The following is a 13,178-nucleotide window of genomic DNA, read 5'->3' as shown; positions in this document are numbered from 1 at the left end:
ATAATTTCAAAATCTTGGTCAAAATGACCTATTTCTTAGTTTAAAGTCAGAGGTAAGAAAATTAATTCATGACAAACTGTTTGATTGTGAAAAAAAACCCTCAAAACATGATTTTTTTATCAACTTAGTAAACTTATGACAAAAAAAGAGTGTGAAAAGACAGTCTATAATTTATCTAATTAAAGAAAAGGTCAAAGCAAAGATTTTACCTTAATACCAATGAAAGGCTTTATTGCCTTAGCATGCTTTATTTTAATTGTTTAATCATTATTAAATGATGACAATGGTAGACTGAGTGCTCAGAGAGATGTTCACAATGTACACCTGCATTCTCTATGTATCTCTTCTCTAAAATTGTCTCAACTAAATATCTAGCTTTATTTTTTAAAGGAGGGACAAAGCTTTTTTTTATGAAAATTCTGAAATTACATACAGGATTCTGAACTTTGACCCCTATGTGTGACCTTGACCGTACGGACCTAAATTTTGCACGCAACACTCCACCTCACAATGGTGAACATTTGTGCCAAGCTATATTTAAATCCCTCTATGCATGTAGAAGATTTGCTCCAGAAAAGCATTTTTCAATGAACTCTAAGTGTGACCTTGACCTTTGACAAAGAGACCTGGTTCATGTGCGCGACACAGGTTCTCATAGTGGTGAACATTTTTATGAAGTTTCAAAATGCAATTTCACTGCAAAACAAATTGAAAATAACAGTCTAATAAAAGTATCAACTCCAAGCAATTATATAATAATTGTCCAAAATTTTCACAATTAGTTTTTTTTTCCCTTAAATTATTTTGCTTGCGTCCATTTATTTTCAGAATTGGTGTATAGACAATTGTCTTTCATTGATAATTATTATTAATCAATTAGATTATTCACTGAACACATTTTAAAACATACTCTATCAATATATGGGAAAACAAATTGTTAGAAGGTCATGTTTTAAAAAACAAAACGATACAATGATTAGAACGTCATTTTTAAAAAAAAAATTATACAATGTTTTAGTGGGTCATGTTTTTTAACAAATGTGTTTAGAAGGTTATAACTGATTTTAAAACGATGAGACAAACTTTTACATGGGATACAGGTATACATTGTGTTGTTTTCAAAAGAGAAATATGAATATAAAAATTAAAACACTCGTTGCTATGGCGATAAGCCTAATAATAACCTTGGTATCCTTGACCCTCTAGAAGTTGGTGATCTAGATGTCCTAAAAATAGTAACAAATATATAAAGACGTCTTGAAACAGTTTTTAACCTTCATATTTTCCCATATGATCAGTCACATGTGGTTTATTTTACTTACAAAGCACAATATTTCTTTTCATGAAAATACCAGTTTTAGTCATACTTAAAATAGTCATGTAAATAAAATAAGTAAAATGAGTTTTCTGTCAAAAAAAAAACAAACTTAAAATAGAAAGAGATTGTTCACAATTACAGATAAAATCTAAGAAATCAAACAAAAACTTCTGTTCAAACTTGTAGATAATATTAATGTTCATGGTAGATTTTGATCTACATGTTCATTACAGAAAAATGAATTTGGTTTGCACTGAATCCTTTTACAATACAACCCATTGCAACATATCAATGACGATTCCATTAAACCAAAATTATGTCACGCCAGGTAAAATTTAATTCGCTTAAAACCAAACAGCGATCTGATTTTAAGTTTTTCAGACACTGACAATAGGTTTCAGACTGTGACTTTCAATCAATTACAACAAGAAAACAATAACTGTGAGTTTTAATGATGGCAATTCTTCACATGTGATATACATGCTCTGCTAAAATGTCTCCCTACCTCGTCACATGCGTCAACCATGTGACAATTATAAGATACTGCATTAGTAGACAACTTTCAAAACACTAAGAAGTATCTACTTTGCAAACTAAAAAAATGTCAAACGTGTTATTCTATCTATCCTAATTCTTAAAGGCCCTACTGTGCTTTATGTTCTTCAGCCATTTACTTTATTTTGTCAATTATTGCTTCAAAACTGTGGCAATTTGGAACAAGATGTTAATATATGATCAGATTTGTTATGTTATTTAATCACATTAAACAAGATACAAGTTTCTAAATGCCATGTTGAAGAAAAATGACATAACCAGGTATGCCAGAGCTATTTTGTATGTAAAATTGCAGAATATCATCATTTGCAAATAGTTAATATAGATGAAAATAGATCCCAAGATAACATATGAGATATTAAGACAGTATATCATTGATTAATTAGTGCTTCCATTATTTCTTAACCTTCTTGCTCCTATAAATTTGGGTAATATTTATGCATTGCATGCTTTCAAATTTTTGTTTTCTTTTGACCTTTGACCAAATTAAATAAATGGGGCCAAAAAATTGGCCATTAGCAAAGTCCCTACCAAGTTTCACAATCCTATGCTTATTCCTTTTCAAGTAATTGAGTTGACAAGGATTATCTACAAAGTTTCACTCCACCCTTGACCTTTGACTAAATGACCCAATTTTGCCTCAACTCAGGATAGAGCCAGAAACCCCTGGATTTCTATGGTAATCTAATTATCTCCCTTAATTGATGTAAGTGATTGATCTGAAATCTTTAGCTTACATAGCTTTAAAATATAAGAAGTAAATATCTTGCCTCGTTATTCTTATGGACTACAAAATTAAGTACAATTGAGAAAAAAAGAAAGAAATAAAAAGGTTTATATTAACAGTCTTCAATCTTTACCATTTTTTTTTCAGTTACCAGTATATTTGAAGCCACATGTGGACATAATCATTGCTTAACCTCAAATATGCCATTATAAATTATCCCTACTGACCAAATTTACTAAATTCAGTCACAAAAAAAGCTTCTACCTTGTCAAAGAGACGATTTTTTATTATTGAAAATAAATCTCATAAACATGCTGTTATAAAAGTCATGTCTTTGACAATAATATTATTTAAATTCATCTTACTGAGACCCATGGAAAAGCTGTGATTAAAAAAAATTTCTAGTGGGAATTACTAAACCACAATTCACGTGCACGTAAACGTGAGAGTTTTATGCCTTGTTTATGTCTCAAAGATAATGTTAAGTTTCGAGACAAAACTGAGATTTAAAAATCACAATGATCTATCAGGCCTTTATCTTAATCACCTATGGAAGAGGCGATGAAAAAAAAATTCCCAAGGGTGGGGCAAGTTTTCAGTAAGTTTTTAATAAGTTTATAAAAATAAAGGACACCAATATTAATTAACATTAACTATTGCAGATGTACAATAAGAAAATGCTTGTTATTATTTCCTAACATGTATGATTTATTTATTTTTTTCAAAAATTGTTGACCAGTTTGAGAAACATGAGAAAACATGTATCAGACCAGAACCATTTGAGCCGTGTCACGACAAAATCAACATAATGGGTTTGCGACCAGCATGGATGCAGACCAGCCTGCGCATCCGCGCAGTCTGATCAGGATCCATGCTGTTCGCTTACAAACCCTATTACAAGTAGAGAAACTGATAGCGAACAACATGGATCCTGATCAGACTGCGCAGAGGCGCAGGCTGGTCTGGATCCATGCTGGTTGCAAACGAATTATGTTGGTTTTGTCGTGACGCGGCTCATTTGTAACAAACTCCTAAAAGGTGTGATTTCTTTGAAGATTGATTAAAATCAACACAGAGGTTCATGAAGGCACATTTCCCAAAAATTTTAGTGACACAAACATTTCCCAATCTACAGTATTTTATCTATGACCCTAAATCACTGAAAGTCAGCTCATCCAAGAGAGTCATGATGGACCTTATATTGCTCACCTGAGAAAAGCAGTAATTATTACACAATTACAAACATGCTGATTTTATTACAGGAATCTATTGATAGTGAAGGATAATTGATACATGATTTCCAAATAGCAGTTATTACCTCCCCTGGCAATGCACCTAAATTTTAACATTTGTTATTTTATAGCTTTTTATATTGTTTTTTAAACATTTTTTTTTTCAATGATATTATATAAAATATTGACCCCCAAAATGGCAAATTTGTTTATGGGACAACTATGGGACAATCACAGATAGTCTGGACTTTGTTTATGTTCAGGCATGCTTGACAAATAACAGGTAATCTTTACAGAAAGGCTGTCTTTGAGCATTTTGTGGTCAGGTGAGCTAAAAAAATGAAGGCGTCCTCTCCTGTTTCTATTTAATTATCATTTTTCCTTGACATACTTTTTGCAGCAATTCTCAAGGAAAATGAAATAATTCTTTTCTTAGAATCACCATAGAGTCTTATTTCATTATAATGATATTATTTCATGAGTTTCAGAATTATAAGATATATAATTGATAATAAATTAATAGAAAAATATTGTAATTTCTTTTTTGTTTGTAATAAATCAGAGACAGCCATGACATGGAAGGACAAAGTTTCCTATTCAACCTATACACAAATGAAAGGTTAAAGCTGAGGTCTACACTGTGAGCTGGTATGACATAAAAACCCAGTTACAGAAAAAGAAAGTTAAAGTCACCATCAATAGTTTTCACGATCAGTCAAGCTTAAAGAATATACAAAAGCTGTGTAGTTTTTTTTTCTTCAGAAAAAGGAAAGGAATACAAGGAAATGAATGAGAGGGGTGTGACAAATTGTTTCTAAGCAGGACAGGTGACCTATAAATTTTAATGCACATTTAAAAAATATATTCTATCAATCCCTAGAGAGCTGAGTGCGATCTTAACAATCTGCTAACATGCTTGGTAAAAAAACCTAATGCCGAAAACCTCAGTGTTTTGTCAGGTATCCGTTAACTGTTTGACAGTCACAATTTATTGTTGCACATTCCGAGAAATTTGAATACAATTCAAACATTATGCACACAACATTTTAGCAGACGGCAATTTTCCCAGCATGCAAAGTGACAGTCACACTTTATCGTTGCAGATTTCCCGATATTTGAATACAACTGAAAATGCACACATTTTCGCAGACAACAATTTACCCAACATGCAAAGGAATCAAGAATATTAATAACTTATGAAAGAGCTTTGTTTCAAAAATAAATTTGAAATTAATATCTGAGCATATTTAAATCTTTTATCATGATATTTATCAATTTTGGTCCCTCTTTCTTTTTTTTGATGGAGCCCTAAGAAAATAAATAGATTATTGCCTAAATTGTAAAAAAATAAAAAATACATTAATATTTACAAAACCAATATTATATAGTAATAGCAAAGCACACATTTTACAAGAGGATGGGTTTTCTTTTGAAATACGTTTACAGCATGTCTAGTCTATTTATTAGGGAAATAGGAAGATTTAGAGAAATCTGTAAATACAGGTTATAGAAAACTCATTTGTCTAGCACCTATTTGTATTCTGTTTCACAAATATGAGCATTAGACTTAATAACAGTGTGAAAAATTTCAGGATGGTACGTTGAAATAAATAAATATGTAAAATAATCCTCGCGTTTAAAGCTTTACGTGGCAGACTGAATCCCCCCCATCCTTTCTGAAAAAGAGAGTTTGACTTCCTCACAACTTGAAATTGTCATTGATCAAATGATATATTGTGTTTTTTTTCTCTATAAATTTTCTTTTTGAAAAAAAAAAAGAAAAAAAAAGGTTCAAAATCAATATTCTCTTTTTATCATGTATTGACCATTATTATGAAAAAGCACTATCCAATATACAGTGTTACATCATACTACCGAGTATTTCAATTTTAAATTTATCCAGTATCAGTTAAATCTATGTTACTATTTTTCATGTCAATTAAGCAAACACAAGTCATATAACAATGTGCCACCTTAGTGCAATAACGTAATAATTGCTAGCAGTTAATCAGTTATTGCACTAAGGTGATGATTGTTATGTTGCTTTCTCTTCAGACATAATTTCTGATTGTTTTGTCAATTTTTCAAATCTATCTAATCATCAAAGTAACCTGTAAAACCCTAATTATTCGTTTGATCTATGCTCTATACATTACATTTTCCAACAGTCTTGCCAGTAACTAAATAACCAGTACTGAAATATTTACCTTGGTGGGCTCGGACTGGTATGTCGCTGTGTTGGACTGGATAGTCTTGGACTTGTGTGTCTAGGTGATAACAACTTCTCCTCCACACTATGTCTTACACCATCTACACTGTGTCGTAACTCTTCATTCTTCTGCTCGAGATCCGAGACTAATACTTGAAGATCAGACATCGCCTGAGCCCTGAAATATTCATAATAACATCCTTTTCTTATATCAGCCATTTTGTTTTACCTTTTATTTTTAAGATTGGTCCATTAAAGGGACCCTTTCCAAACCCAATTTTTCAAAGTGATTGATTCCAAAGTACCTAATTTGTGAAAATAATCAGATAGTTTATGCCCCATACATCCCCACCCCGCCCGCTCCCTCACCCCCTTGTAACTTCCCACCAATTTCTCATCTTTCAATTTATATAATTGACAATGACAGCTTATTTTCAGAAATTGATTATCTTGCATAAACATAATCACTTAAATTTGATGCTAGAACAATTTCTATAAAATGTTACATTTTAATATCTAGTACTTATGTTTCATATTAAACAAATTGGCTGTCACCCGAAAAAAAAAAGCTTGAACCAATATTCCTAAATTGTAAAGTGTGCACCATTTTTATTCACAGACACACAGTCTCATTCCCTACTTATCTTTGAACTAAAACATTATGATCTATTTCACACACAAATAAATATTACTTCATTTGAACTTCGCCTTTTGAGGTCCTGAGTTGGTTTTCTAAAGTTTCTATGGCATGATCTTTGCTCTCTATTACTCCCATTAGTTTATGAAGCTCGTCCCTCATGTCCCGTAACTCTGTCCCGACGTCGTCTAGAGATTCCTGCAGCAGACAACAACAACAACACTATTGATTAATTTGTTACATAACTTACAACAACAACAACAACATTAATAAATTTTCTACATTCAAAGAAAGGTTCCAAAAGCATTGTGCTAAACATTATAAATACATTTTCAATAACAAAACCGCCTTTTGTCACGCTATTTTTTAAAAAATCTTTTCAAATACTTTATTCTTGTATCATAATTTTAAGTTACAAATGTAAACACATTATGAAGTTTTTGGTTCCTTATTGGCAGTATGACACTAATTGAGCAACTAGCTTCTTTAAATTTTCTAAAAATAGCAAATATTTTCTATCTATAGAAATATCTTTATTTAGATTGTCAAAAAGCAATGCAAGTTAAAACATTATTCTGATCAATCTACTTCTACTTTATAATTTCTGTAATACAAAGGGAGTTGATGTATTGAAGAAATAATATTATCAAAACCTTATTAAAAATGATAATTTCATATGGCAAGAATTTACAAATATGTGCATGTAAAATTATCAATGTGGCAAGTAGAATTACAAATGTGGCAAGCAGAATTACAAATGAGGCAAGTAAAATTACCAGTGTTACAAAATTAATAGCATATGCAAGAAGATTATCAAAGTTATAATTATAATGTAAATGAACTTAATTTTTCTATTACATGTATGCTGAAATAATATAAAACATGATAAATGATGACAGCAATTAATTACCTCCCTTTAATATTTAATAAAATGTAAATTTTTTTTTATCTCCCTTTATTGTATTGCTATTCCATTTTTGCTTTCGTCATAAATAAAACCTGATGATAATTGGACAAAAATTCTGAAGAAGCTGAACAGATACGAAACAAGACCTATCAGGACAGCATGCTCGACTATTCTAAGTGCTTGACAGAAAAACTAGAGCCTGGATAATGTAGAATTCAAAAAGGGACATAATTCTGTCAAAATCCATACAAGAGTTACTATTATACATTCAAATAAGAGTTTTAGGTTTCAACTCATTCCCTGATACCAACTTGCACACAAAAACCTGACCAAAGTGTGATCAATGCCACGACGATATAAGTAAAATGCAGTGGGGGTGACCTCAGGTGCCCCTCCATGCATTATTTCAGGCATGAGCCGACACACGAGTAGAACATGAAAAAACTCAAAATCAAAAGCAACACTATGATTTTTACACAAATTAATTGATATGTCATAAATTACTGTCAGATAGGTTTCATCTAAAGATTTTAAGCTAAATGTTTAGTAATTAAGTTCTGAAAATATAAAGCTGCAATCTTTGCAAACAGTCAAAGAATAATGTAATTATCATATGCTATAGTGTAGCACTTGAGAGCACTGTGCAGCGTTCTTGTGTAGGAAACAAAAGCCAGTCTTGCTCAGTATTATCAAAGTTAGTGCTGTTTACTGCAGCTTTCACAGAGAGGTTAAAACCAAAGTAAAATCCAAGAATTCATTGTTAAAAGTTGACTATGTTAAAACTTTTTAGATAATTAATTCAGCTTTGAAACTACTAAGGTACAGCTAAATTTACACAAGATGTCAAAATTTACAACAAGCCCCATGTAGCTCACCTAAGTTTAAAGACCAAATTTTGCAATTACAAATTACCAATGCATTGTTTTCAGCTTTAATGACACTATTAAATATTATATGTTAAAAGTCCAGCAAAAAATATTAGTGACAAGTCAATGGTTATTTACAACCTTTGACCTCAACTGGTGACCTTGACCTTCATTTGAAGACAATAAATGACATATCAGACTAAGTAATTTAATAGAAACTTCAGATAATGTCTGAGTTACGATCCATTTTGACAAAAAGCAAGCAGATACTATTAAAAAGACATTATAATAGGACTGGTATAATGTTCCTTATCACTTATACATTCTTCCAATATAAGTTCAAGCCCCTCCTTTATGTTGCTTGCTTTAAATGTTGTTTAATCCGTAAAGCTTATATGCTTTCAATACTCATTAAAGCCTTTCCCTAGTAACTTATGTTATGTTGTTTAATCTATCAAGCTTATATGCTTCCAATATTCACTAAAACCTTGAACTTCCCATAACTTGTGTAAAAATTACTAGCTTTAAACGTTGTTTAAATGTTGTTTAATTTATTAAGCCTATATGCTTCCAATATTTATTTAGCCGTCCCCTATCTTATGTTGCTAGCTTTAAATTTTGTTTAATATAACAAACTAAATATATGCTTCCAATATTCATTAAAGCCTTCACCATATTTATAATGCTAGCTTTAAATGTTGTTTAATTTATCAACATTATATTCTTCTAATTTTAATTTAACATCTTCCCTAAACTTTTGTTGCAAGGTTTAATGTTGTTTAAATTATCAAGCTTATATGCTTCCAACATCAATTAAAGCCCTTCCAATAAAAGGTAAAGCCCCTCCCATTTGTACAAATTGATAGGTCAATTTTAAAACTCCCTTCAAAGACCCTCCTACTTTTCTTTGTGAGTTATTTTTAGACAGTAATTTAAAGTTTTCAAAATAGGTAAATTAAAATGTTCACATCATTTCATTCACTGCAGATTATACATACAAGATCTAATTGCTGAAATAATAAATAATTATTATCATGACACACTCTTCCAAATACATTCTTAATTATTGCAGACTATCATAATCATAATTTCTATAAATAGAACAACAGGTATAGACTTATTAACGATACTGCATATATTAGTTATATATATAAATTGAACACAACTCATTAATAATGCCAAATGGTAGTTGTATAAATAGAACAACAAATTGTAATTATAAATTGTAATGCTTGGCATTTCTATAAATAGAACAACACACAGACTTATAAATGACACCATTTAGTATTTCTAAATAAAGAACAACACAAAAATATATTTCTTTATTTAGAACAACATAGACTTATAAATGACATCAAAGGCAGTTCTATAAAAAGAACAACATGGATAAATGACATCAATTAGCAGTTCTAAATATAGAACAATACAGATGGCTAAATTAATGACACTATACTTGGTACCAGTATATTAATTAATGACACTAATTGGTATAGAACAACACAGACTGATAACTTAATGACACCAACTGGTAGTTCTAAATATAGAACAAACAAAAAAGCTCCAAAGTAAACAGCCTGCCTATTCCATAAAAAAGAATCATTCTTTATAAAAACAATATATTCTTTTATGGATAACAATGACCTTACATTAATGACCTTGGGGGAAATAAATGACCTTTTGTAAATCCTATTGTAACATCATCATCTAATAAAATATCATAATTATTTTTATACATTATTGCAAATTTGCAAATACACCATATTCTATTTAACATAACAAAAGAGAAACAAAATCAAGGTTGACGATAATTTGTTTTATTATTAACAGACAATCATGTGGTTATCAATAGTACAAAGGAATATGAGGATGAAGATTGTCTTATGAAAAACCATCATGTGGTTATCATAGAACAAAGGATTTAGGACAATTAGACTGTCTTACAAAAGACCATCATATGGTTATCATAGATCAAAGAAATCTTCTTTCTAACCTTGAAATATCTCCACTATTCATCTAGAATATCATGCACTGTATCAATAATTAAAGGCCCTTAAATATGCCCTAGAAATGCTTTTATCTTTATTTCTCAAACACGTATGAAAAATCTTTGATAACAAGATATGTTTGTAAAACATGTATGCCCCCTATCTGCAGCCAATTAGTCATGTGATAAGGTTATTATGCATGACTTCTGACCCAGTGATCAAACAATTAATAAGGGTTATCAAGTATCTACTGGTCATGACCTTAACCTTTGACCCCTTGACCCAAAACTCAATAGGGGTCATCTGCTGGTCACGACCAATCATCATACAAAGTTTGAAGTTCCTAGGCCTAAGCTTTTTAGTTAATTGATCGGAAACCGTTTTTACCTACAAGGTCAATGTGACCTTGACCTTTGACCCCTTGACCCAAAATCAATAGGTCATCTGCTGGTCATGACCAATCACCATACCAAGTTTGAAGTTCCTAGGCCTAAGGGTTCTTTAGTTATTGATCGGAAACCGTTTTAACATACAAGGTCAATGTGACCTTGACCTTTGACCCCAAAATCAATAGGGGTCATCTGCTGGTCATGACCAATCAAAATGCCAAGTTTGAAGTTCCTAGGCCAAAGCGTTCTTTAGTTATTGATCAGAAACCGTTTTTACTTACAATGTCAATGTGACCTTGACTTTTGACCCCTTGATCCCAAAATCAATAGGGGTAATCTGCTGGTCATGACAAATCACCATACCAGTTTGAAGTTCCTAGGCCTAAGCGTTCTTAAGTTTTTGATCTGAAACCGTTTTTACTTACAAGGTCAATGTGACCTTGACCTTTGACCCCTTGACCCAAAACTCAATAGGGGTCATCTGCTGGTCATGACCAATCATCATACAAAGTTTGAAGTTCCTAGGCCTAAGCGTTTTTAGTTAATTGATCGGAAACCATTTTTACCTACAAGGTCAATGTGACCTTGACCTTTGACCCCTTGACCCCAAAATCAATAGGTCATCTGCTGGTCATGACCAATCACCATACCAAGTTTGAAGTTCCTAAGCCTAAGGGTTCTTAAGTTATTGATTGTAAAGCATTTTTACCTACAAGGTCAATGTGACCTTGCCCATTGACCCTTTAACACCAATATCAATAAGGGTCATCTGCTGGTCATGACCAATCACCATACCAAGTTTGAAGTCCCTTGGCCTAAGGGTTCTTTAGTTATTGATCAGAAACCGTTTTAACCTAAGAGGTCAATGTGACCTTGACCTTTGACCCCTTGACCCCAAAATCAATAGGGGTCATCTACTGATCATGACCAATCACCATATCAAGTTTGAAGTTCCTAGGCCTAAGGGTTCTTTCGTTATTGATCGGAAACCGTTTTTAACTACAAGGTCAATGTGACCTTGACCTTTGACCCCTTAACCCCAAAATCAATAGGGGTCATCTGCTGGTCATAACCAATCACCATACCAAGTTTGAAGTTCCTAGGCCTAAGGGTTCTTTTGTTATTGGTCAGAAACCGTTTTTACCCAAGAGGTCAATGTGACCTTGACCTTTGACCCCTTGACCCCAAAATCAATAGGGGTCATCTACTGATCATGACCAATCACCATACCAAGTTTGAAGTTCCTAGGCCTTAAAGTTCTTTAGTTATTGATCAGAAACCGTTTTTGCTTACAAGGTCAATGTGACCTTGACCTTTGACCCCTTGACCCCAAAATCAATAGGGGTCATCTACTGATCATGACCAATCACCATACCAAGTTTGAAGTTCCTAGGCCTCAAGGTTCTTTAGTTATTGATCGGAAACCGTTTTTGCTTACAAGGTCAATGTGACCTTGACCTTTGACCCCTTGACCCCAAAATCAATAGGAGTCATCTACTGGTCATGACCAATCACCATACCAAGTTTGAAGTTCCTAGGCCTTAAGGTTCTTTAGTTATTGATCGGAAACCGTTTTTGCTTACAAGGTCAATGTGACCTTGACCTTTGACCCCTTGACCCCAAAATCAATAGGAGTCATCTACTGATCATGACCAATCACCATACCAAGTTTGAAGTTCCTAGGCCTTAAGGTTCTTTAGTTATTGATCGGAAACCGTTTTTGCTTACAAGGTCAATGTGACCTTGACCTTTGACCCCTTGACCCCAAAATCAATAGGGGTCATCTACTGGTCATGACCAATCACCATACCAAGTTTGAAGTTCCTAGGCCTAAGGGTTCTTTAGTTATCACTCGGAAACCATTTGGTCTACGGACCGACTGACCGACAAGTGCAAAGCAATATACCCCCTTTTCTTCGAAATGGGGGCATAACAATTATTTTCAAGAAAAAATGGAAAAAAAGGGGAAAAGTACCAAAGAAAACCAAGACAACATAGAATTGTACCTAAAATGCATCATGGGATGGTAAATGACTTTTGTGGCAAAAATAATAGATATTGAATAGTGCAAATTATGAGTTGGCTTATAAGCATTGTGAATCTATTTTTTCATAACACTAATAATTCAGCATAAGCATGTCTTTTCTATCATGATCAAAAGAGACAATGTGAAAAAATGAGTAAAAGCATTACATATACAGGTATTCTTATTGCACAAACATGTGAACATGATGGTCTTTTCCCATAAAAAGCTCTGTTATAATTCATGCCAACAACAGCATGCCTGGGAACACATCAAATAAATATTGCAGTAAATTGCCAAAACTTCAGTCTCACTATGTAACATGATTTT

At 32.4% G+C, this 13,178-nt stretch overlaps 1 protein-coding gene across 5 annotated transcripts in view; it reads right to left on the bottom strand.

The window, feature by feature from the left end:
* The window catches only part of LOC132728151 (flagellar attachment zone protein 1-like), a 154,176-nt gene that overhangs the window by 41,610 nt on the left and 99,388 nt on the right, over window positions 1–13,178 (bottom strand). For all 5 annotated transcript variants that reach the window (XM_060713779.1, XM_060713780.1, XM_060713781.1 and 2 more), the window contains 3 exons: window positions 6,734–6,876; window positions 6,040–6,219; window positions 1,185–1,226 (listed from right to left, as the gene is read on the bottom strand). In XM_060713779.1, coding sequence (XP_060569762.1) covers window positions 1,185–1,226; window positions 6,040–6,219; window positions 6,734–6,876 — 365 coding nt within the window. The remainder of the gene's footprint in view (window positions 1–1,184; window positions 1,227–6,039; window positions 6,220–6,733; window positions 6,877–13,178) is intronic.

Source organism: Ruditapes philippinarum, unplaced genomic scaffold (assembly GCF_026571515.1).
Source record: "Ruditapes philippinarum isolate M1 unplaced genomic scaffold, ASM2657151v2 ctg927_1_1_1_1, whole genome shotgun sequence".
NCBI lineage: Eukaryota > Metazoa > Mollusca > Bivalvia > Venerida > Veneridae > Ruditapes > Ruditapes philippinarum.
The sequence above is the reverse complement of the archived record's forward strand: the minus strand, read 5'-3'. Positions and strand labels throughout refer to the sequence as shown.